This window comes from Pteronotus mesoamericanus, unplaced genomic scaffold (genome assembly GCF_021234165.1).
Source record: "Pteronotus mesoamericanus isolate MK-2021 breed Mesoamerican mustached bat unplaced genomic scaffold, CSHL_Meso_final scaffold_371, whole genome shotgun sequence".
NCBI classification, from domain to species: Eukaryota; Metazoa; Chordata; class Mammalia; order Chiroptera; family Mormoopidae; genus Pteronotus; species Pteronotus mesoamericanus.
The window spans coordinates 4,246,700-4,272,503 of record NW_026555314.1 but is presented as its reverse complement, the minus strand read 5'-3'; the positions used below and the strand labels follow the sequence as shown (position 1 = coordinate 4,272,503).

General features: G+C 46.3%; 4 protein-coding genes across 4 annotated transcripts in view; 2 read left to right on the top strand and 2 right to left on the bottom strand.

The window, feature by feature from the left end:
• LOC129086336 (protein FAM118B-like) overlaps positions 1-3,466 on the top strand; it is a 40,431-nt gene extending 36,965 nt beyond the window's left edge. Inside the window, exons 7-8 of the mRNA XM_054592798.1 lie at positions 2,504-2,563; positions 2,812-3,466. Of these exons, the coding sequence (XP_054448773.1) occupies positions 2,504-2,563; positions 2,812-2,825 (74 nt within the window). The 3' untranslated portion in view covers positions 2,826-3,466. The remainder of the gene's footprint in view (positions 1-2,503; positions 2,564-2,811) is intronic.
• Positions 3,467-3,621: 155 nt separating this feature from the next.
• Positions 3,622-9,347, bottom strand: LOC129086334 (signal recognition particle receptor subunit alpha-like). Its single transcript, XM_054592797.1, is given in 15 exon segments — positions 3,622-4,622; positions 4,759-4,857; positions 4,942-4,980; positions 4,982-5,106; positions 5,491-5,704; positions 5,790-5,962; positions 6,245-6,331; positions 6,474-6,592; positions 6,673-6,764; positions 6,939-7,092; positions 7,217-7,367; positions 7,625-7,782; positions 7,968-8,131; positions 8,424-8,507; positions 9,121-9,347. Coding segments are annotated over 15 exon segments (1,905 nt in total). The 5' UTR covers positions 9,238-9,347; the 3' UTR covers positions 3,622-4,493.
• Positions 9,348-9,539: 192 nt separating this feature from the next.
• Positions 9,540-15,266, top strand: LOC129086204 (signal recognition particle receptor subunit alpha). Its single transcript, XM_054592658.1, has 14 exons — positions 9,540-9,766; positions 10,380-10,463; positions 10,756-10,919; positions 11,105-11,262; positions 11,520-11,670; positions 11,795-11,948; positions 12,124-12,215; positions 12,296-12,414; positions 12,557-12,643; positions 12,927-13,099; positions 13,185-13,398; positions 13,783-13,946; positions 14,031-14,129; positions 14,266-15,266. Exons 1-14 carry the CDS (start codon positions 9,650-9,652, stop codon positions 14,392-14,394), a joined length of 1,905 nt encoding a protein of 634 aa, XP_054448633.1. The 5' UTR covers positions 9,540-9,649; the 3' UTR covers positions 14,395-15,266.
• A 304-nt stretch (positions 15,267-15,570) lies between these two features.
• The window catches only part of FAM118B (family with sequence similarity 118 member B), a 40,166-nt gene continuing 29,932 nt past the window's right edge, over positions 15,571-25,804 (bottom strand). Inside the window, 5 exon segments of the mRNA XM_054592655.1 lie at positions 15,571-16,074; positions 16,323-16,382; positions 20,022-20,307; positions 21,598-21,726; positions 23,382-23,609. Of these exon segments, the coding sequence (XP_054448630.1) occupies positions 16,061-16,074; positions 16,323-16,382; positions 20,022-20,307; positions 21,598-21,726; positions 23,382-23,609 (717 nt within the window). The 3' untranslated portion in view covers positions 15,571-16,060.

Sequence of the window (25,804 nt, the reverse complement as noted above, 5' to 3'; positions counted from 1 at the left end):
ATTAATGTGGATTTTCATCGTCAACCTGAATCTGTCTTAGGCTGCCTCGTAAAGGACAGGTAATTTAATAGAGAGAGAACTTTTCCTACATCTAATAATCATTCCCAGCTTTTTTTTCTGAATCAGGTCGCTCTAAGTGGAATTCTTTGTAATGAGAAATTCCACAAGCTCTTATCGCCGTAACTGGACACTGAAAACCATGTCTTCTCTTTCTCCAGAAGACAGACCTTTCGGTTTCTCTCTTGTGAGAACAGTTTGTAGTTCTTTCTTGGGGAGGTGCTTTCTGCCACCCCGCAGTGTTTGATCTTTATGCTGTTTAGCCAACCCTTAGGACTTTCAGCAGGTTTTCCTACGGAACACCTTCCCTTTTCATTAAACAAGAGGTACATACCCAAACTCAGTGTATTTCTTTTGGTCTCCTTCTGCTATCTTCTACTGAGGGAAGATGCTAAAATTGAAAATCACAAAATCCCTCTGGACAGCTGTTCCTATTACACTCAACCCTTTCTTGACAAAACTCATCTGAAGTGATACAAATGCTTTTTTAACTGTGTAGGCTTCCTACTAGAGTGGCTTTCCCCAGAGTTAGCACTAGTTAGGCATTCGGAATTTTTAAAAATCAAGAATTTTCAATAGGGCCTAGGACTTTATTAAAATGGTTAGCTGAGTTAGTTTGTGACTTGAAATCTAGCGGAGCAGTTATGGGTTAAACACATTTCATTCTGAGACAAGTCAAGTTTATCTGCCGTGGTTGGTTATGCTTGGAGTCTGTAGGTGCATGCCGATAAGAGGTGTTCTGTTGTTTTGTGTAGTGCTGAGTGTTTGCTCTGTGCCTGGTGTTGTGCTGGGTACTCATTTAGGCGTAGTGAAAATTATTTGGGTTCAGAAGAGTGTAAGATACTGTACATTTATTTCAGAAAAATCAAGTAATGAGGAAAAGAAAAATAATTATTTTATAATTCATTACCATCATACAGGTGGCTATTTTGGTATATTTCCAATTAATTTTTCCTGTGCATTTACAGTCTGGGTACTTTTTAGTCAATGGAATTTCATACAAAGCTACAGGCTTTGTAACTGGTTCAAGGTTCCTGTGCCCTATGCTTCAAAGGCCAATAAAAAAAATCAGAGTTTGGAGAAAAGAAAGATTTATTGATCAAGAAGGTGGAGGGGGGCATCTTAAGGATTCGGCAAACCCATATGAAGAGAGCCTAGAATTCAAGCATCCTTTATGTCCAGGGAAAGGAGGAGGGGCCCGGACAGCTAGACATCCCAAGGGAGTCAGGGAAAAGCATGAAATCTCCAGATCTCTTTGTCTCTGGTCAGTACATGGAACACCGCCTCCCTCCTCGACGGCTGAGTCCAGTCTTGAGACTCCTGTAAATCTGTGATAAACAGTCATTATTTTGTACATATTTCCCCACCTATTTGGGAAGTACTTTCTGACAAGGGGCTGTTCTTGCAAAGGCTCAGGCCTCACACATAATTCCTCTAGTTAGCATATCTGTAGCTGGAGCTCTAAGCTGAAGCATGGAAGAAATGCAGCCAAGAATTAAAGAGTCAGGAAAGTGAGTGTTTCACTGTTAAATTTTCATAACCATTTTTTGTAATGGCTCTTACAACCTATTGTGGCTGTTGGTTTACCTAATTATTTCCCTCTTAGGCGATTTTTAGTTTTTTTCTAGGTTTTTTCATTGTAAGAATTGTTGCAATGAATGTTATTTTTACCCATAGTTTTTCCTTTTGCCAGTAATTCCCTTAGTATACATTTTCAGTGTAATTACTAGGTCAAAAGGCATGAACATTTTAGAGGTTGATAAATATTGCTAACTCACTTTCCAAGAAGGAAATAGCAGTTTTGCATGTTTGAGTGCTTTTATTTGTACTTTAATTGGCCAAATTCTTTTCTTCCATTTGTTCTGTTTTATACTTTTTCCTACACCATTATCTATCCCAGTGCTGGCCAATAGAAATACTGTTTAATACCATAACCATGTCACATGTGGCCATTGACTATTTAAAATTGATGAATGTGACAGAGGAACATTTTTAATGTACGAGTCAGCCACACCTGGCTAATGGCATGGTGGGAGTATTTTCTATTGTCCCATTTCCCATCGTGGGAGTATCTGCTACTTCGCAGTCTTCTGCTTGGTTGAATTTGCTCACTTGCATGCCACTCCCCTTCTCTGGTCAGACTGAAGTTTTTCCCCTCATCTTGGCCTCCTAAACTAGGTCAGGACAGCAGGCACACTTTGTCCATGTAAATATTTTGTTTACAGGCAATATCAGTGCACTCAGGGACTTAACTGTTTCCGTTATTTAATACAACCATTTGAAGTCTAATTGAGTTTATTCTCCTCACCTGTCTTCTCTGTGCTGTGTTAATGCCTCCTTCTTAGTGAGAACACGTGCTTTCTCATCTCCCTTTGGTTGGTTTTCTTTCTGCTATAGTTGTGGCTTTTTTAGTCTGACAGCTGATACCGATGTTCATTCTATTTAGCAGGGACGGCGAGAGAAGGTCAGCTAAATGGTTCATCTGCAGCCCACAGTGAAGAAAGAGGTATACTATTTCCTGTACTACTCTTTGCCAGTTTGTCAGCAGAAAATGTGGTCCTTGGACCTAGTCGAGCGAGACCTTGGAATATGATGACTGATTTACCTCTGCTACCTGGATTTTGTGTTTTTCTATCGAGTCTGTTACAAGATTCCTATTATCCCCTATGTCTTGTCTTCTGAAGCTGGTTAGCTTTAGATGTGTAAACCTGTTTTGTGAAACCTTTTTATTTTCTACCTTTTCTCTCTCCACAGACCATAGTACATGAGAGGGCTGCAGAAGTCACCACCATCAGATCAAGCTCTAAGGCCCTATCGTGGACAGTGTTTAACAGTAAACTTACAAGAACCCAATACAGCTCCTAGGAAGAACCAAAACCCAGAAGTTGAAGGCTGGGGCTTCAGACAGTAGGGGAGGGGACATTCCAACAGTCCTTCCTGCGGCTGGTTTTTGGTCTTTGTTTTGTTTGCTTTCCAGTTCTTGGCCTTATGAGGCGTGTTCCAGTTTGAGAAAACCCGAGTGCCAGTGAGACCGAGATGCAGCTCCCCTCCCACCCCCAGGCTGGACACTCAGCTTGTGTCCACGCAGATCAGCATGAGGCCCACTGAGGAGGCTGCTGCTCCACACGAAGGACTTGGCGTGTAGCTGCCACGGGCTCACCATGGCCCTTGCTGCAGTTTTGTACTCTACTTGGTTTTTCAATGAAGTTTAATCACTGTTTTTTAAAACAAGACTTGAAGCTTGAAGTTTCTAGACCTTTTACAGTGTACAGTATTTTACTTACCTGAGCTGTATTAAAAGCTTGTTCATTTACTTCCCAGGGCCCTGGTTCTACTTTTAGCCTCTTTACAAAACTGACAAGCCTAGCGTTCATAACTCCATTTAAATTTTAAAAGGTCTGTCGCTGTACCTGGGGGAGGGGGCTCTCACTCAGCAGAGCCATGTTACCACGTTCCGCAGCCTTGCTTGTTCCTGCTGCTTCCCTTCTTACCGTAAACCCATTAATGTGATGTGGGATTTTAGTTTTGAATCCTGTATAAAGTAACTCCAAGACTAAAAGGCAATTTATTTATGAAATTTATTTTCTTATATATAAATTACACTCTTCTCTGGGCAGACAGCCTTCCCCTTATTGCACTAATAGCACATCTGTAATACCAAGCTACAGGACAAGTCTCAACAAGAGGTTTGTATTCTTCAACGTAGCACTTGTCTACCAGGCACTGTAGGGAGGAGGCAGGAAAGCCAGGGTCCCTCAGGGTGAAGAATTGGGAGGGGATAACTTGATACCCTTCTGACAGCTGGTTTTCTCCCAGGAAGGGGAACATGCAAAGCTCACATCCAGGTTCTGGATGTGGGAAGAGCAGGAGGGCTGAGAAGCCCAATGCAACACCTCAGCTCAGCTCCCCTTCTCTGAGGGAAGAGGGGACTCCTCCTCTCATTTGTAAAAATTCTTTCTGGCCTGGCTGATGCTTTGCAGAAACGAGGAGGATGAGGTCATCAGAATTAGCAGCAATTAAGAACAGGCCATACATTGCCACAGTATGCTTACTAAGCTCAGATGTCCCTATGACCACACTAATTAGTGAAGTTCTGATGTTGGATCTTCTGGCCATTGGTCAAAGCTGTAGTGAGACCGAGTCTGCAGGCAGAGTGGCGGGGATGCCCAGTAGGAAGGGGGGAGACCACGGTGACGGGGTGGAGGGACGAGCAGTGACTGTAACATGATTAGGCCCTCCTTGCAGACGGAAGCTGGACGGAACAGGGGGTTTGGGGTTAGGGGGAGCAGCACACTCAAGGAGCTCCCCGCACTCTGCCTCTGTACTACACTGAAGACAAGTTTCTCACACAGTCTAAAGCACATTCTTGATACAGGAACCAGGGACTTTGGGGGTGGGGGGTGGGGAGCGGTGATTTGGTATTGGGCAAGAGCATGTCAAGCCTTCATGAGAGCAGCCACTACAGCCTTGGCGTTGAGACTACGTAGGTCACAGTAGGTCTGGCCAGTGCCCACAAACACGATGGGTTTGCTTGTGATGTAGGTCATAGAAATAGCAGCTCCCACCTGACATGGAGAAAGGGTGCCTGGTGAGGACCTTCTACTCACTCCCCCAGTAACAGGCAGCGTTGCCGCTCACGTAGCCTCAGCTCCCTTGTGAAGGACGGCTACTCCCCACCCTCCCAGCAGCACTCCCATTTACCTTGTCATCAATGGTATCAAATTTGGTAAGGACAATGCCATCAATGAGCCGAGGTGTTTGAGCCATAGAATGGTCAGCCAGGGCTCTGTTGAACTTGACCTGGAAAGGAGAAATGGCATGTAAGTGTATAAAGCACCTAAGTGGCCAAAGCTGAGGTGGGAAGAACCACGCCATAGCCCTCACCAGCTGATCCACGGCCTCGTTGCCCACTAGGGCCTCCCCCCACAAACAGCACCAAGTCGGGCGTGTTGACAGTAATGAGCTTGGCCAGGGCAGTCATCAGAGGGGCATTGTCTTGCATGCGACCAGCTGTGTCCACCAGCACCACATCGAAGCCCTGATTGCGTGCTGGAGAGGAAAAAGCGGTCAATTCAAAACCCCTGGACTGTCACACTGACCTCCAGCTTTCTCAGGAAGTCCTGGCCTGACGACGTTAAAAGTCTGTCAGTTTGCCTTCTTGGGCTCCGGATATGGTTACAAGGTAGTGGGAGGGACAAAACTCTGCTTGGACCTCAAGGCAGTCAGGAAATGGATGGCAATTTGATGAAAGTGACCAAATAGAGGCTGCTTCAGATGGGATACATGAGCTCGCAACGCCACCCATTACCCCCAGCAGAGCACGGCAAGTCACCAATCCTGACTTGTTACTGCGCAGTCTTGGTAGGAGGGCAACCCTGATGCTCGAGGAGGAGAGGGGCCCAGGCACGCTCCCCCACGCGGTGTGCCCCGTACCGAAGGCAATGGCTTCCATGGCGATGCCAGCAGCATCTTTGCCGTAGCCCCTCTCAAACAAATGCACCATGGTGCGACCACCGTGACTCTCAGGGGGATGCAGGACACTCAAACGTCGGGCGTGTGTACGCAGCTGCTCCACAGCCCCGGCACGAAATGTGTCACAGGCGGCAATGAGGACACTGAAGCCATTCTCTAACAGCCAGAAAGAAATCTGCAAGAGGCAAAGGAAACTGTCACCTAGAACCAGAGCTCTTAAGACATGAAGAAATGTCAGACTGATGGGGAACTGCACCGACCTTGGCAAGGTTAGTAGACTTCCCCACTCCATTAACCCCACAGAAGGTGACAACATAAGGGCGCTGATGACGCTGAGCATCCATGATATCCCGGAGCATGTCTACACGACGCTGTGGCTGCAGAATCTGTACCAGGGACTCTTGTAGAGCCTGCTTTACTGTGGAAGTCACAGCTGAAAGGGGGAGGAGGTGCAGCCATGAATCCCAAAGAATACTCTCAGAACACTCAACAGCTTCCTGCGCTAAGGAAGCTAGACTCTGGATGACAACATAACCAGGGTCTCGACCCAGGAATTCACACGGCATCTGATCTTAACAAATACTTTACAAGCATTCACTCATTTAATAGAAGTTTAGAACTTAAGGGATTTGCCAAAAGTCAGGAAGGTCAATGCTCTGGTGCTTCCCGGTGTGTGTAATGCTGTCCACACATGCTGCTTTAGGGCGATACTCACTGCTGAATGTCCCCATCACCTTCCCTTCCAACTTGTTGGCCACGGATTCACAGAGCTGGACTGCAATGTCTGCTGCTACATTCTTAGCTGAGAAGAGAGGGCGACAGGTGTGGTGTGAGTGCCATGTCAACAGTCAACACCGCCTATGGTACAGCTAAGAAACTAACTTGTTCTGCTCTCCGCTATCCCTACCCCATCGACACGAGTCTACCTGTTCCTTAGGACTTACCAATGAGGTGATCACGCATCTTGTCCAGCACAGATTCCATGTCTTCACGACTCAAGCTCTTGGAGCCCACAAGGCCCTTCAGCATCCCAAACATGCCACCCAGAGTCCCCTTGGTAGCACTGCAGGCACAGGAGAGTGGGCGGAATCAAGTCTCATGCATCCTGGAGTGACACACCACCCTCCGCCTGAGATGTCCTACCTAGGTTTGGTAGGGCTTTGAGCAGCCCCCTCATCATCTGAGCTGCTGCAGTCCAGATCCTGAAGCTGCCCCCCAGGCCCAGTCCCTCGGATCTGCAGGGTATGGGGAAAGGAAGGAGACAGGATTAAGCATATTGAAGGTTCTGGGTAGGGGGGTCCCCAGGATTTATTGCCCTGTCCCCTCACTCAAATACTGCCCTCTTCCTCTCTACTTCCTCCCCAACTCTTTTTTCATGGCGACCTTCACTCTGGCCCGTTAACGCTTACCAAGTTGATATCCTCAGGTGGGGGAACATCGGGGGCTCCGTTGGTGGTCGGAGCGCTGTAATCCAGGTCTTCCTTGTTAACACAGCCGCCTGGTGCCCACACCCGAGGTGCTTTTTTGCCCTTCTCCTTTGGGGCATCTGACTTCGTGGACTTGCTGAAACGGTTACAGCACAGGTTATGATGGAGAAGCAAAAGAGGAAATGTCCACCCAAGAGCCAGAGACAAGAACGCCCCTGGCCCCAACATGGCTAGATCATGGCAGAGGTTAGGACGCTCACCCGGATTTCTCTATACCCTTCCCATGTTTCTGAATGAACTCCTCTCGCTTCCTCCGTATCAACTCTTCTTTGGAAAGTTCTACCCCATTCTCAGCCCCCACTGACTTCTCTGCAGGGACTGTTTTGCTGGTAGCCAAGGGGGCATCCAAACCTGTTGGGAGAAAACACACTATAGAAAAAGGACCAGACCCCAACAAAATAGAAAATGGGAAAAACATCTTCCAAATCCTTGAAGAGGAAACTAGGAGCAAACATCTTGGGACTCAAAGGACTGGCGATGCTAGCGAGGATGGTGGGCATTTGAGCGAGGGACACGGGCAATGACAAAGACTAGGATGGGGAACCGCTTCTGTGCTCAGTACCACGTTAACTTTTCATGCCCCATATGTCCAAGGAGCTCAAACTAACCTTCCTTCTTGGCCCCCTTGGTTTTTTTCTTTGCTTTTTCCTTGGGCTTTTCACCCCGTGTCTCAATCATGGATCTTACAGGTTTCTTGGCCTTTTCAGAATCTTCATATTTCTTCATGGTAGCCGGAACCCGGACCTTACTGCTCTCCTCTGCTTCACTGAAGAGAGAAAGAATGGTTGAAGTCCAGAGAAAGGCCCCTCACACCAAAAGAGTAACTTAGAACTGGGTAGCTAATTTAGAAGTGTCTTTCAACAAAGAGTTTACTGCCCTGGAATGGGCCTCAGGAAGGGAGGGAGCTCATCAAGTCATGGAAATTGGTTTTGGAGCAGGGAAGCCTCTCACCGAAGGAGCCGCAGAAAGTCATTTTGGAAATCAAAAGTGCCATTCAAAAGACTCAAAGCACTTTGCTGTTGGATCTCTGTGCGGTACTTGTCCCGAAACAGCCGGTGCACATCATCTATCAATTTGTCTACATACGTCAGTGTTAGGATCTTCTGAAAACCAACCTGTTTAGAGGAAGAAACAGAGCCAGGGGGATCTGCTTACATGCCATCCCAGAACAGCTGGAAGCCAACTCAAGCCAGGCCCCCAGATTGGCTAGGCCGTCTGGCAGGTGTCCCTGACCTGAGGGGTAGCCAAGCTCTCCGACTGGGCCCCAGAGTTTCTTCCCTTTACCCTCACCCTCCTTGTCCTCTCAGTTACTTCATCATATAACACTTTCTGCAGTTAATCAGGATTCTCTTACTAATCAGGACTATGTTGAGGATCCACTCATCTCTCTAAAATACCCCCACTTACCACAAACACCAGCTCAAACTGGTTGTCCAGTTTATACTTGAGTGTGAGCGCTTCATGGGTGAAGGAGTTGTTGCCTCCCCTTTCCTGGAAAAACAGTATGTCTCTGAGTTCAGACTATTCCCCCGGAAAATGCAGTCTTGGGCCCCTCAAAGAATACCTTTGGGAAATAACCACATCTTTTCCCCCAGAGTCAAACCTGTTCCAGGACTGGTGGATGTGGGGCATTGCTCTCTAGCATTCCGCCAGGGAGAAAAGGAGCTAAGCTGGGGGCTGGGGAAAGAGGTGATAGTGGCAAGGCATATGGAAGCCACAAGGGAAGTCGTCATGTAAACAATCAGGTCTACTAGCAGCTGTACACCATTTACAGTTTTAAAAGGCATTTTCCCATCCATCATCTCACCCATCCTTCGAAACAACAGAAAACCAAGCTGCCAGAAGCGAAAGGAGGGAAGGTGATTAAGTCTGAAGAAGCGCCCACTCCTGCTAGAGTCCCAGAAAGCGGAGGGGGAGGGGGAAGGGGCGCCGCAAAGTTGCTGATGGTCCGACGGGGGCGGGAGAAAGAAGTAGAGTGCCAGCCACCCGCGAGCGGCCAGTTCTCGGGGCGGACAAGGCGGGAGCGAGGCGCGGGGTCGGTCGAGGGGGACTACGGATCGGATGGGGGGACGAGCCCGCAGTTCTGACCCCGCGGGGGCGGTACCTGCAGCAGCACAGAACGAATCAACGCGTTAACGGGCCCGGTGCAGGAGTCGCTCACGCCCTGGAAGCACCAGAGCACGAGCCCGCCCTTCGAGAAAATGGTGAAGAAGTCGAGCATGGCGGCAGCGGGAAAGGAGCCCGGCCAGCGCCGGGAACTGAGGCCGCGATCGCCCGACTTCCTGCTGCGCCAGGCGCGGGACACGTCACACTAGCGGCCCCGGAAGCCGGCTCAGCGGTACTTCCGCTCCGAGCCACGGGTTCCCTACCTTCCTCCGCCTGAGGGCGCTCAGCACCTCCCTAGTGCCCCGCCCAGGCCCTTCCCCGCTCGCCATTGGCCAGTCTGCCATCTACGTCGGTGCTGAGCGCCCTCAGGCGGAGGAAGGTAGGGAACCCGTGGCTCGGAGCGGAAGTACCGCTGAGCCGGCTTCCGGGGCCGCTAGTGTGACGTGTCCCGCGCCTGGCGCAGCAGGAAGTCGGGCGATCGCGGCCTCAGTTCCCGGCGCTGGCCGGGCTCCTTTCCCGCTGCCGCCATGCTCGACTTCTTCACCATTTTCTCGAAGGGCGGGCTCGTGCTCTGGTGCTTCCAGGGCGTGAGCGACTCCTGCACCGGGCCCGTTAACGCGTTGATTCGTTCTGTGCTGCTGCAGGTACCGCCCCCGCGGGGTCAGAACTGCGGGCTCGTCCCCCCATCCGATCCGTAGTCCCCCTCGACCGACCCCGCGCCTCGCTCCCGCCTTGTCCGCCCCGAGAACTGGCCGCTCGCGGGTGGCTGGCACTCTACTTCTTTCTCCCGCCCCCGTCGGACCATCAGCAACTTTGCGGCGCCCCTTCCCCCTCCCCCTCCGCTTTCTGGGACTCTAGCAGGAGTGGGCGCTTCTTCAGACTTAATCACCTTCCCTCCTTTCGCTTCTGGCAGCTTGGTTTTCTGTTGTTTCGAAGGATGGGTGAGATGATGGATGGGAAAATGCCTTTTAAAACTGTAAATGGTGTACAGCTGCTAGTAGACCTGATTGTTTACATGACGACTTCCCTTGTGGCTTCCATATGCCTTGCCACTATCACCTCTTTCCCCAGCCCCCAGCTTAGCTCCTTTTCTCCCTGGCGGAATGCTAGAGAGCAATGCCCCACATCCACCAGTCCTGGAACAGGTTTGACTCTGGGGGAAAAGATGTGGTTATTTCCCAAAGGTACTCTTTGAGGGGCCCAAGACTGCATTTTCCGGGGGAATAGTCTGAACTCAGAGACATACTGTCTTTCCAGGAAAGGGGAGGCAACAACTCCTTCACCCATGAAGCGCTCACACTCAAGTATAAACTGGACAACCAGTTTGAGCTGGTGTTTGTGGTAAGTGGGGGTATTTTAGAGAGACGAGTGCATCCTCAACATAGTCCTGATTAGTAAGAGAATCCTGATTAACTGCAGAAAGTGTTATATGATGAAGTAACTGAGAGGACAAGGAGGGTGAGGGTAAAGGGAAGAAACTCTGGGGCCCAGTCGGAGAGCTTGGCTACCCCTCAGGTCAGGGACACCTGCCAGACGGCCTAGCCAATCTGGGGGCCTGGCTTGAGTTGGCTTCCAGCTGTTCTGGGATGGCATGTAAGCAGATCCCCCTGGCTCTGTTTCTTCCTCTAAACAGGTTGGTTTTCAGAAGATCCTAACACTGACGTATGTAGACAAATTGATAGATGATGTGCACCGGCTGTTTCGGGACAAGTACCGCACAGAGATCCAACAGCAAAGTGCTTTGAGTCTTTTGAATGGCACTTTTGATTTCCAAAATGACTTTCTGCGGCTCCTTCGGTGAGAGGCTTCCCTGCTCCAAAACCAATTTCCATGACTTGATGAGCTCCCTCCCTTCCTGAGGCCCATTCCAGGGCAGTAAACTGTTTGTTGAAAGACACTTCTAAATTAGCTACCCAGTTCTAAGTTACTCTTTTGGTGTGAGGGGCCTTTCTCTGGACTTCAACCATTCTTTCTCTCTTCAGTGAAGCAGAGGAGAGCAGTAAGGTCCGGGTTCCGGCTACCATGAAGAAATATGAAGATTCTGAAAAGGCCAAGAAACCTGTAAGATCCATGATTGAGACACGGGGTGAAAAACCCAAGGAAAAAGCAAAGAAAAAAACCAAGGGGGCCAAGAAGGAAGGTTAGTTTGAGCTCCTTGGACATATGGGGCACGAAAAGTTAACGTGGTACTGAGCACAGAAGCGGTTCCCCATCCTTGTCTTTGTCATTGCCCGTGTCCCTCGCTCAAATGCCCACCATCCTCGCTAGCATCGCCAGTCCTTTGAGTCCCAAGATGTTTGCTCCTAGTTTCCTCTTCAAGGATTTGGAAGATGTTTTTCCCATTTTCTATTTTGTTGGGGTCTGGTCCTTTTTCTATAGTGTGTTTTCTCCCAACAGGTTTGGATGCCCCCTTGGCTACCAGCAAAACAGTCCCTGCAGAGAAGTCAGTGGGGGCTGAGAATGGGGTAGAACTTTCCAAAGAAGAGTTGATACGGAGGAAGCGAGAGGAGTTCATTCAGAAACATGGGAAGGGTATAGAGAAATCCGGGTGAGCGTCCTAATCTCTGCCATGATCTAGCCATGTTGGGGCCAGGGGCGTTCTTGTCTCTGGCTCTTGGGTGGACATTTCCTCTTTTGCTTCTCCATCATAACCTGTGCTGTAACCGTTTCAGCAAGTCCACGAAGTCAGATGCCCCAAAGGAGAAGGGCAAAAAAGCACCTCGGGTGTGGGCACCAGGCGGCTGTGTTAACAAGGAAGACCTGGATTACAGCGCTCCGACCACCAACGGAGCCCCCGATGTTCCCCCACCTGAGGATATCAACTTGGTAAGCGTTAACGGGCCAGAGTGAAGGTCGCCATGAAAAAAGAGTTGGGGAGGAAGTAGAGAGGAAGAGGGCAGTATTTGAGTGAGGGGACAGGGCAATAAATCCTGGGGACCCCCCCTACCCAGAACCTTCAATATGCTTAATCCTGTCTCCTTCCTTTCCCCATACCCTGCAGATCCGAGGGACTGGGCCTGGGGGGCAGCTTCAGGATCTGGACTGCAGCAGCTCAGATGATGAGGGGGCTGCTCAAAGCCCTACCAAACCTAGGTAGGACATCTCAGGCGGAGGGTGGTGTGTCACTCCAGGATGCATGAGACTTGATTCCGCCCACTCTCCTGTGCCTGCAGTGCTACCAAGGGGACTCTGGGTGGCATGTTTGGGATGCTGAAGGGCCTTGTGGGCTCCAAGAGCTTGAGTCGTGAAGACATGGAATCTGTGCTGGACAAGATGCGTGATCACCTCATTGGTAAGTCCTAAGGAACAGGTAGACTCGTGTCGATGGGGTAGGGATAGCGGAGAGCAGAACAAGTTAGTTTCTTAGCTGTACCATAGGCGGTGTTGACTGTTGACATGGCACTCACACCACACCTGTCGCCCTCTCTTCTCAGCTAAGAATGTAGCAGCAGACATTGCAGTCCAGCTCTGTGAATCCGTGGCCAACAAGTTGGAAGGGAAGGTGATGGGGACATTCAGCAGTGAGTATCGCCCTAAAGCAGTATGTGTGGACAGCGTTAACGCACACCGGGAAGCACCAGAGCATTGACCTTCCTGACTTTTGGCAAATCCCTTAAGTTCTAAACTTCTATTAAATGAGTGAATGCTTGTAAAGTATTTGTTAAGATCAGATGCCGTGTGAATTCCTGGGTCGAGACCCTGGTTATGTTGTCCTCCAGAGTCTAGCTTCCTTAGCGCAGGAAGCTATTGAGTGTTCTGAGAGTATTCTTTGGGATTCATGGCTGCACCTCCTCCCCCTTTCAGCCGTGACTTCCACAGTAAAGCAGGCTCTACAAGAGTCCCTGGTACAGATTCTGCAGCCACAGCGTCGTGTAGACATGCTCCGGGATATCATGGATGCTCAGCGTCATCAGCGCCCTTATGTTGTCACCTTCTGTGGGGTTAATGGAGTGGGGAAGTCTACTAACCTTGCCAAGGTCGGTGCAGTTCCCCATCAGTCTGACATTTCTTCATGTCTTAAGAGCTCTGGTTCTAGGTGACAGTTTCCTTTGCCTCTTGCAGATTTCTTTCTGGCTGTTAGAGAATGGCTTCAGTGTCCTCATTGCCGCCTGTGACACATTTCGTGCCGGGGCTGTGGAGCAGCTGCGTACACACGCCCGACGTTTGAGTGTCCTGCATCCCCCTGAGAGTCACGGTGGTCGCACCATGGTGCATTTGTTTGAGAGGGGCTACGGCAAAGATGCTGCTGGCATCGCCATGGAAGCCATTGCCTTCGGTACGGGGCACACCGCGTGGGGGAGCTTGCCTGGGCCCCTCTCCTCCTCGAGCATCAGGGTTGCCCTCCTACCAAGACTGCGCAGTAACAAGTCAGGATTGGTGACTTGCCGTGCTCTGCTGGGGGTAATGGGTGGCGTTGCGAGCTCATGTATCCCATCTGAAGCAGCCTCTATTTGGTCACTTTCATCAAATTGCCATCCATTTCCTGACTGCCTTGAGGTCCAAGCAGAGTTTTGTCCCTCCCACTACCTTGTAACCATATCCGGAGCCCAAGAAGGCAAACTGACAGACTTTTAACGTCGTCAGGCCAGGACTTCCTGAGAAAGCTGGAGGTCAGTGTGACAGTCCAGGGGTTTTGAATTGACCGCTTTTTCCTCTCCAGCACGCAATCAGGGCTTCGATGTGGTGCTGGTGGACACAGCTGGTCGCATGCAAGACAATGCCCCTCTGATGACTGCCCTGGCCAAGCTCATTACTGTCAACACGCCCGACTTGGTGCTGTTTGTGGGGGAGGCCCTAGTGGGCAACGAGGCCGTGGATCAGCTGGTGAGGGCTATGGTGTGGTTCTTCCCACCTCAGCTTTGGCCACTTAGGTGCTTTATACACTTACATGCCATTTCTCCTTTCCAGGTCAAGTTCAACAGAGCCCTGGCTGACCATTCTATGGCTCAAACACCTCGGCTCATTGATGGCATTGTCCTTACCAAATTTGATACCATTGATGACAAGGTAAATGGGAGTGCTGCTGGGAGGGTGGGGAGTAGCCGTCCTTCACAAGGGAGCTGAGGCTACGTGAGCGGCAACGCTGCCTGTTACTGGGGGAGTGAGTAGAAGGTCCTCACCAGGCACCCTTTCTCCATGTCAGGTGGGAGCTGCTATTTCTATGACCTACATCACAAGCAAACCCATCGTGTTTGTGGGCACTGGCCAGACCTACTGTGACCTACGTAGTCTCAACGCCAAGGCTGTGGTGGCTGCTCTCATGAAGGCTTGACATGCTCTTGCCCAATACCAAATCACCGCTCCCCACCCCCCACCCCCAAAGTCCCTGGTTCCTGTATCAAGAATGTGCTTTAGACTGTGTGAGAAACTTGTCTTCAGTGTAGTACAGAGGCAGAGTGCGGGGAGCTCCTTGAGTGTGCAGCTCCCCCTAACCCCAGACCCCCTGTTCCGTCCAGCTTCCGTCTGCAAGGAGGGCCTAATCATGTTACAGTCACTGCTCGTCCCTCCACCCCGTCACCGTGGTCTCCCCCCTTCCTACTGGGCATCCCCGCCACTCTGCCTGCAGACTCGGTCTCACTACAGCTTTGACCAATGGCCAGAAGATCCAACATCAGAACTTCACTAATTAGTGTGGTCATAGGGACATCTGAGCTTAGTAAGCATACTGTGGCAATGTATGGCCTGTTCTTAATTGCTGCTAATTCTGATGACCTCATCCTCCTCGTTTCTGCAAAGCATCAGCCAGGCCAGAAAGAATTTTTACAAATGAGAGGAGGAGTCCCCTCTTCCCTCAGAGAAGGGGAGCTGAGCTGAGGTGTTGCATTGGGCTTCTCAGCCCTCCTGCTCTTCCCACATCCAGAACCTGGATGTGAGCTTTGCATGTTCCCCTTCCTGGGAGAAAACCAGCTGTCAGAAGGGTATCAAGTTATCCCCTCCCAATTCTTCACCCTGAGGGACCCTGGCTTTCCTGCCTCCTCCCTACAGTGCCTGGTAGACAAGTGCTACGTTGAAGAATACAAACCTCTTGTTGAGACTTGTCCTGTAGCTTGGTATTACAGATGTGCTATTAGTGCAATAAGGGGAAGGCTGTCTGCCCAGAGAAGAGTGTAATTTATATATAAGAAAATAAATTTCATAAATAAATTGCCTTTTAGTCTTGGAGTTACTTTATACAGGATTCAAAACTAAAATCCCACATCACATTAATGGGTTTACGGTAAGAAGGGAAGCAGCAGGAACAAGCAAGGCTGCGGAACGTGGTAACATGGCTCTGCTGAGAGCCCCCCTCCCCCCAGGTACAGCGACAGACCTTTTAAAATTTAAATGGAGTTATGAACGCTAGGCTTGTCAGTTTTGTAAAGAGGCTAAAAGTAGAACCAGGGCCCTGGGAAGTAAATGAACAAGCTTTTAATACAGCTCAGGTAAGTAAAATACTGTACACTGTAAAAGGTCTAGAAACTTCAAGCTTCAAGTCTTGTTTTAAAAAACAGTGATTAAACTTCATTGAAAAACCAAGTAGAGTACAAAACTGCAGCAAGGGCCATGGTGAGCCCGTGGCAGCTACACGCCAAGTCCTTCGTGTGGAGCAGCAGCCTCCTCAGTGGGCCTCATGCTGATCTGCGTGGACACAAGCCGAGTGTCCAGCCTGGGGGTGGGAGGGGAGCTGCATCTGGGTCCCACTGGCACTTGCGTTTTCTCAAACTGGAACACGCCTCATAAGGCCAAGAACTGGAAAGCAAACAAAACAAAGACCAAAAACCAGCCGCAGGAAGGACTGTTGGAATGTCCCCTCCCCTACTGTCTGAAGCCCCAGCCTTCAACTTCTGGGTTTTGGTTCTTCCTAGGAGCTGTATTGGGTTCTTGTAAGTTTACTGTTAAACACTGTCCACGATAGGGCCTTAGAGCTTGATCTGATGGTGGTGACTTCTGCAGCCCTCTCATGTACTATGGTCTGTGGAGAGAGAAAAGGTAGAAAATAAAAAGGTTTCACAAAACAGGTTTACACATCTAAAGCTAACCAGCTTCAGAAGACAAGACATAGGGGATAATAGGAATCTTGTAACAGACTCGATAGAAAAACACAAAATCCAGGTAGCAGAGGTAAATCAGTTATCATATTCCAAGGTCTCGCTCGACTAGGTCCAAGGACCACATTTTCTGCTGACAAACTGGCAAAGAGTAGTACAGGAAATAGTATACCTCTTTCTTCACTGTGGGCTGCAGATGAACCATTTAGCTGACCTTCTCTCGCCGTCCCTGCTAAATAGAATGAACATCGGTATCAGCTGTCAGACTAAAAAAGCCACAACTATAGCAGAAAGAAAACCAACCAAAGGGAGATGAGAAAGCACGTGTTCTCACTAAGAAGGAGGCATTAACACAGCACAGAGAAGACAGGTGAGGAGAATAAACTCAATTAGACTTCAAATGGTTGTATTAAATAACGGAAACAGTTAAGTCCCTGAGTGCACTGATATTGCCTGTAAACAAAATATTTACATGGACAAAGTGTGCCTGCTGTCCTGACCTAGTTTAGGAGTCCAAGATGAGGGGAAAAACTTCAGTCTGACCAGAGAAGGGGAGTGGCATGCAAGTGAGCAAATTCAACCAAGCAGAAGACTGCGAAGTAGCAGATACTCCCACGATGGGAAATGGGACAATAGAAAATACTCCCACCATGCCATTAGCCAGGTGTGGCTGACTCGTACACTAAAAATGTTCCTCTGTCACATTCATCAATTTTAAATAGTCAATGGCCACATGTGACATGGTTATGGTACTAAACAGTATTTCTATTGGCCAGCACTGGGATAGATAATGGTGTAGGAAAAAGTATAAAACAGAACAAATGGAAGAAAAGAATTTGGCCAATTAAAGTACAAATAAAAGCACTCAAACATGCAAAACTGCTATTTCCTTCTTGGAAAGTGAGTTAGCAATATTTATCAACCTCTAAAATGTTCATGCCTTTTGACCTAGTAATTACACTGAAAATGTATACTAAGGGAATTACTGGCAAAAGGAAAAACTATGGGTAAAAATAACATTCATTGCAACAATTCTTACAATGAAAAAACCTAGAAAAAAACTAAAAATCGCCTAAGAGGGAAATAATTAGGTAAACCAACAGCCACAATAGGTTGTAAGAGCCATTACAAAAAATGGTTATGAAAATTTAACAGTGAAACGCTCACTTTCCTGACTCTTTAATTCTTGACTGCATTTCTTCCATGCTTCAGCTTAGAGCTCCAGCTACAGATATGCTAACTAGAGGAATTATGTGTGAGGCCTGAGCCTTTGCAAGAACAGCCCCTTGTCAGAAAGTACTTCCCAAATAGGTGGGGAAATATGTACAAAATAATGACTGTTTATCACAGATTTACAGGAGTCTCAAGACTGGACTCAGCCGTCGAGGAGGGAGGCGGTGTTCCATGTACTGACCAGAGACAAAGAGATCTGGAGATTTCATGCTTTTCCCTGACTCCCTTGGGATGTCTAGCTGTCCGGGCCCCTCCTCCTTTCCCTGGACATAAAGGATGCTTGAATTCTAGGCTCTCTTCATATGGGTTTGCCGAATCCTTAAGATGCCCCCCCTCCACCTTCTTGATCAATAAATCTTTCTTTTCTCCAAACTCTGATTTTTTTTTATTGGCCTTTGAAGCATAGGGCACAGGAACCTTGAACCAGTTACAAAGCCTGTAGCTTTGTATGAAATACCATTGACTAAAAAGTACCCAGACTGTAAATGCACAGGAAAAATTAATTGGAAATATACCAAAATAGCCACCTGTATGATGGTAATGAATTATAAAATAATTATTTTTCTTTTCCTCATTACTTGATTTTTCTGAAATAAATGTACAGTATCTTACACTCTTCTGAACCCAAATAATTTTCACTACGCCTAAATGAGTACCCAGCACAACACCAGGCACAGAGCAAACACTCAGCACTACACAAAACAACAGAACACCTCTTATCGGCATGCACCTACAGACTCCAAGCATAACCAACCACGGCAGATAAACTTGACTTGTCTCAAAATGAAATGTGTTTAACCCATAACTGCTCCGCTAGATTTCAAGTCACAAACTAACTCAGCTAACCATTTTAATAAAGTCCTAGGCCCTATTGAAAATTCTTGATTTTTAAAAATTCCGAATGCCTAACTAGTGCTAACTCTGGGGAAAGCCACTCTAGTAGGAAGCCTACACAGTTAAAAAAGCATTTGTATCACTTCAGATGAGTTTTGTCAAGAAAGGGTTGAGTGTAATAGGAACAGCTGTCCAGAGGGATTTTGTGATTTTCAATTTTAGCATCTTCCCTCAGTAGAAGATAGCAGAAGGAGACCAAAAGAAATACACTGAGTTTGGGTATGTACCTCTTGTTTAATGAAAAGGGAAGGTGTTCCGTAGGAAAACCTGCTGAAAGTCCTAAGGGTTGGCTAAACAGCATAAAGATCAAACACTGCGGGGTGGCAGAAAGCACCTCCCCAAGAAAGAACTACAAACTGTTCTCACAAGAGAGAAACCGAAAGGTCTGTCTTCTGGAGAAAGAGAAGACATGGTTTTCAGTGTCCAGTTACGGCGATAAGAGCTTGTGGAATTTCTCATTACAAAGAATTCCACTTAGAGCGACCTGATTCAGAAAAAAAAGCTGGGAATGATTATTAGATGTAGGAAAAGTTCTCTCTCTATTAAATTACCTGTCCTTTACGAGGCAGCCTAAGACAGATTCAGGTTGACGATGAAAATCCACATTAATGTGAAACTTTTCGAGTATATAATCTAAAGTACAACAGCAAAGTTTGTTTAGAATCTGGTGTTGGGTCAGAATGGTCATGTCCTGGGGCCTGGCTTTATTCAAAGTAAGGTTTTAAAAAGCACTCTTCAATTTAGTTGATACCATAAAGTTTCATATTTTTGTAGGGTTGTTGGACTTGCCTGGCACCATTAATCACTGAACCTTTAATCCCCACTTGGCTTTCTTATTAGAAGCCAGATGTAAAATGTAGAGTGAGGGGCACCCCAACCTCTGACTTTACCACCACCATAACACTTTCCAAAGGGCATCTGAAAGTGCGTGTTTTTTCCACCTGTTTTTATAAAGATCGTGTGTAATCACTGTACAACAGAAAATGCTAACACAGAAACAAAATATATTTTTAAAACCCTTAAGTCCTAGAATGTAAAGATAACCACAGTTAATTTAGTAACCATGATTGCAGATATTTCTCTATTATACACACAAACAAAAAAGAGTGTCTATAATTTTCTATGAATGGGACCGACTGACCACGGTGTCTTCCAACCTGCTTCCTCCGCTTCACTCACAATATTATGTCTCTGACATCTTTTTGGACAATAAAAACATTTCCCCTTTTGTAGCTTCACTGTATTTTATCAATTAAATAAATACTGGAGTATTTACAGATTTCCCTATTAAGTAAAACATTTTAGGTTGCTTCCAATATTTTCCATTATATACAACATTGATAAGAAATTTCTCCTAAAATTAATTGTATCAAATGGAATTTCTGGGTCGAAGGTTTGAAAAGTTTGAACATACTCCAACATGAATGTGTTTTTTCCCTTACAGCCAAAATTGAGTCACCATTCTTTTCTATTTTGAAATCTAAATTCTAATCACATCTCAGCGATAACTAATGAGGCTGAATTTTTTTTTTATTTTTCCCCACTTCTGTACTCGATCTGCCTATTTTCCTCCTATCCAAACACCACGTTAGGTCAAGCCTGCAGACCAAACCCAATCTCGCCCCCAGTTTGGTTAGGATGATACACCTCAGCCTCATCTTGGTAATGATTCCACCCGTGACACATACACGCAGGGCTGACGAGCTGCTGCTCTCAGACCCTTTGGCCTCAGGGTGCCTCTCACCTGATCGGCCCCTCATGGCGATTTCACAGGTCAGCTGCTTGAAGTATTCTGGAAGGTCAGCATATTCACTGCCATAGGAGATAACCTTAATCCCTTTGTCCAGCATGTTTTCTCGAAGCTTCTTGAACTCATCCACATCTCCTTTCCGAACTAGCATGAAATGTTCTAAGTCAGATTTGTGCTTGACAGCCTCCAGAAAGAGGGCTTGGAAAGTGGTGTCATCCACAGTCTGGCCGCAGCCCAGGAAGAGAAATGACTTGTTTTCATACAGTTTCTGAATCTCTCTCTTGCAGGAAAAGAAACAACATATTAACAACGCCATGAACACACACGCAAGGCCTGTCTGAAATAAAGAAGTCAACAGGGCCATCGTTGAAACCGCTCCCTTTAAAAAACTGTGGTCCCCATTGAACCAAGATTTTAAAGAACAGATAAGTCCCCAAATCTGACCTCCTTCTTGTTTATTACTATAACTTGAGGATTGGTCTACAGCTTATCCCTACCTGGCATTCTCCTGCTGGCTCTCTATTCAGGGTTTCTCTGGGTTAGCACGGGTCTAGTGACCTTGCAGTTTATTGCATAGAACGATGTGCCCAAAGGCCATAAGGCAACCAGTAGGTCTTCACTATATCTTAACTCTTTTCATTTTCTGGACTATATTTGCCTTAGAAACTGAACCAGTGAAGATAATTTCATCACCAGATTTTCTCTAGGGAAGTCTGATACTGAAAACATTATTATGAAAACATTAATATGAATTCCTGCTTCTTGCTTAAAATATAAGTACATTAGAAATTATTTTGCTTAAGTGATCACTCAGTGTCAGTGATGAATGCAGTTCCAACAGATGTCAGGGAAACAGTATGTGGGGAAAAAAAGAAGGCTTTTACACTTTCTCTCATGGTCTGTCTTTTGCCACATCACGTAGATACAATCATTCTAAGTGACCCAGACCTGAAATTGCTAGTATATACTGGTTTCAGAGTTGGGGGCCAATGAATTACTCCCACATATGACTGGCATGGGAGAGGTTTTGGGTTCGAAGATACATGTGTGAGCAAGTCTAAAACTTACATCTCCGAAGATCAACAAAGAAGATAAACTCCTCTTCATCACCTCATCCAAATTTTTTCCCACTGAGCAGTAAGTTTGAGTAAGTGTGGTAATTCAATACAAACCCATCATCATTTACACAAAAGTACTTTAGAATGTATGCTTTAGTAGCTACTGGGTCAATAAAAAGCTACATAAATTATTATTGGCAGAGAGAGAGTTATTAATACTATGATAAACCAAACAATAAATAAGGGAAATAATGTACTTTTCATTTGTGAAGATGGTGACCATGACCAAGTGCCACCAGTTAGCTGTCACCCAACAGCAAACAAAAACCGCACAGCTTGGTACCTGGAGAGGACATTTCCTAAGATGGCATGCATACCAACAGGCTGAGGGCACAGGACACAAAATGTGACCTTCCAACTTTTAATCAATGAAAAGAAAATGTCACCCCCTGAAGACCAATGGAACACTTAAGAGGTTTCCCAGGAAGACCAGCAAGATCGGCACCACTCACCATGACCTCAGCATTCCTGAGCACGTTCTGATACCCAGCGGGATGAAGGACGATGCCACTAGGATTGGTGTAGACCCCGTGGATGTGTAACACGCTCAGCTTCCGCTTCTCTTGTGCCCACTCCAGGACCTGCACAACACAAATACAGCTCAACCGGGGTGGCAGGGCTGAACACTGGCTTCAAGGTCCCAATGGGCAAGATGTCAAGGCTTCTGACGTAACTCTCTAGTTTCATGATATATCACAGAGCAAGAGGGCAAAACCTGATGTGGCTTCAGCTTCCATCTCAGGCATGACTGTTAGGACTGATGGCAGCAAGTCCGGTGATACCACATGGAAAGCAACAATCAAAAACTAGAATGTATTTGTCATCACTGCAGAAACGATAGGGGCCCTTTCCACTGGGGACACCCATGAGAGAAACAAATGACTGTTTCAGGAACAATCCCCAAGAAATCAAGCTTTTTGTGTAGTCCCTTTTCACACTTACTTGGCCTCATGGCTTGCTTCAGCCAGGGCATCAATCAACACAACGCGAGCAGAAGCTTAAAAAAAGGTTGGCACAATGAGTCTTATTTCTCTCTTGCTGCTTTTAGAACCCAGCTGCCCTGTGTAGAAGCCTGGGCTAGCCTGTCAGAGATGCAGGGTCCAGCCAACTGTCTGCAACGGCAGGCACAGACGCGAGGCCGTCTTCTGCCACCCGGCCAGCTGTGGCCTGGCCACCAGATGACTGCAGGCACGATGGTAACCGCATAACCAGCGAAAGACCTGCCCACTGAGCACGGCTCAAAAGACTAATTCCCATCACTGTGGGGAAATAAAATGTTGTTTTAAGCCACAAAGTTTCAGAGTGGTTTCTTGTGCAGCAAATGATGAACAGTAAAGCTATCAGTTCAGTCACTTGAGTTACCTAAAAAGCTACCAATGAAGATTAATCATTCAGACCGCCACCTGACTTCCATAGTTCCATTTTCCCAAGGACTCGCGACAGTAAAATTTATTCATGTAACATCCTAGAGTAATAAGGTATGAATTTGGAAAAACAGTCAAGAGACACAGGGATTTAAAATTTGAATATTATTAGGCCCCATCCTGACTACCAGTCAATGGCTTTAACTATTAAACTTTAATATTGCCCCTAATGTGGACTAAAAATACAAAATAAATCTTGGCAATCCAGGATGAAAATGAGAGGGAAAATGTCCTGATAGGTATCCTTCACTTTGAAAAGGCCTGATGCTTCTAATGCTGGGCAAGCTCTTTAGGATTATATCAGAAACAGTGCAGACACTTTCTAGCCATTAATTTCTGATTTTCATTCAATCATTTATTTTAAAAAATTTATATTTAGTAATTTGAGAGAGAGGAAAGGAGAAGAGAGAGAGAAAGAAACATCGGACACAAGGTGGTCTTCCAGAGTCATAATGTAGTTTTCATTCATTTCCAGATGAAGTTGGCATAAAGAACATATTCTAAGACAAAATTCTAAGTCAACGTTATACTCACCTGATAATATCAGGTATTACAGAGATCATATAGTTCAAATGACTTCCTGCTTCTTGCTTTAAAATTGGGTGAAACTGTCAAAACTCAGAAACTGAACTCTTTTAAGATCTGTGAGTTTTACTGTAGGTTGATTTTATCTCAAAAAAACCCAAACAAACTCCAGCCTGGGAGAAGCTTCTGTTCTACCTCTCCATAAATGCAAGTACTACACACTGTACCAACCAGAAAACAGGTTTTCTCCATGAGCCTGAAGCATAGACTAATGCTTTACTTTTTACCTTTTTTTCATCAGTAAGGTCAAGGGATTCAAGCTGTTTTCCCTGATCTGCTGCATACAGTTCCAGGAGATTGTCAAAATTTGTAGTCAACACCAGGGCTCCGTTTTCCATCAGGTGGAGAACTGACTGTAGCAGCTGTTTCCCAGAGTCTTCAATCTTCGATTCCAAGTTATCAAATACTTCATATAAACAGTCCTTAAAAAACGTGGATCGAACATTACTAGTACGCTGGGGAGGGAGTTGAAAGAGAAAAATTAATGCGAGGTGTTTTGGTACATCATTTGCCTTAGTAACAGTAATAGCAATTTTCTGAAAGATACTTTGTTCCTAAAATAAGGGTTACTATATTGCCTACCTCACAGGTTATAAGGAAAATAGGATGATACATGCAAAGTTCCCAGCACAATGCCCAGGAGCATCGCACTACTACATCACATGCAAACAAGCACCAGCTCTGCAAACAGACACTTTCACAGAATGAAGAAATGGGCATGGCCAAGAGATGTCAGTTACTACCAGGGCTAACTGCAATGCTGGGGGAGAGAGCACAGCACCAACTGCCCTCTAATTTGCCCCTAGGAAAGAAAACAATACGTACTTTTGTAATCTTTAACTAGGGAATAACTAATATGAGACACCTCTAAATGTTGTTTAGCACCTCTTTTTCTAATCCCAGGAGTTTTTTACAGCTGCCTACGGATTTGGATGTTTATGCTATGGATGCTATGCAAAAACTTACTTTCTCCCTGCCTGTTTTTTTCCCTTGCATAATTTAGCGATTTGTTTACAGGAAGAATACTTAGTATTACTAGGAAGAATATTTAGTATTTAGAAAGGCTCTCAAACATCTTCATTTTTCAACTGTTAAAAATACCAAATGTCAGTTCTAAGCAGATTCCCTATTTCTTAACATATGGTTTATTTAAATAACTGCTTTCCCAGATTCATTCTGAATATATGTAAATATCTCTGTGGACTAATGAGGAAACACAATACCAATCTCAGGTGGAAAGATAAAGTGGCCCCTGGAACAAAAGGAATCTGAAAGGGAAAGTGGCTCTGTAATATGCTGTAATACAGACCTGCTCCCTATCTATTCCTGCAATATCATCGCCTTAGGTGATGTCAGAAAGGCCCCAGTGTTCCCCATTCAAACTCCCAAGTCCCTGAGCTTTGCTGCTAGATGCTGGTCTCCCTCCCTTTCTGGTTCTCTTTGTGCATATTTCTAATAAGCAATGCTCAAGATAAAGACCTGTTTCCATAGAACCATGGAAGCAGATTCGTAAAACATACTTCAATTTACCAAATCCTTTTCCTCCTTTTTCAAAGTATATTATAAAATTATCAATTATTTATGCTGATCAAATACATCCACAGAAGAAAAATTTGAGCAGAGGTGAAACAGTGCCTCTCCGTGGTGGTGACACGCTCAGATGTCAGTCCCTGGTCCATGTGACACCTACTACTAGACAGGCTCCTCACTGCACCCTGTTGTCAGGGGGCTCAAAGATTCTTTTCCAGTGCTAAATATACATGGCCCATAATTTATGTGGCTAAGAATGTATTTTAACTTTGGTCCATTCTCATTACATAAGGGCACAAATAATTCCATCACATATTGTAGCAGCCCACAGACAACCAACAGAGGACTCTAACAAATTTAAAATTAAGTAAATACAGTTATTTAAAGGTCTTCCTTGTGTTTTATAACTTCATTTTAGCCTCTGATTCATGCACACACAGTTATATAACACTATATTCAAGCACCAGTTATTAGTCATTATGCACAAAGAAAGAAACACCTGGATATACAATAAAAAAAAAAAAGAGCACTCTGATCAGTAATAAACAGTGAAGAATTTATAACCTCAATTATTGATTTTCACTACATACAAGAGTCAATTACTATTGAATGTCAGGCACTTTTCTGTTTGTTATGAAAAATACAGTGCCCCTTTAATGTCTATCAAAATTACAATTCATTTACCTTATAATTTTGAAGTTCCATTTTTAGGAATATATCCCACAGATGTAATTGCAAACAAATGAAATGACATATACAAGGTTACCACTGCTTGGTTATCTGCAACAGTAGGAGACGGAGAGAAGCCCAGCGCGCACACACAGGAGGCTGGCATGGGAAGACTGCCAGGACACCCTGGTAAGCAAAACAAAGGGGGTACAGGGCAGGGTGCCTAGAGTGCTACCTGTTGACACAGGGGATGAAGGCAGTGAGATGAGAATATAGTCCTGTTTGCTTCTTTTTGCAGAAAGAACACAAGGAGGACACTCAAAGAGCTGGCAAGACTGGGGACCTATTGGGGGGCGAGCCTGGGCAGAGAGGAGGCAGGCACCGATGCGGGGGGCGGGGGGGGCACTGTGATGCACATAAACCTTTTCACCTCATTTGGACTCGGGCAATG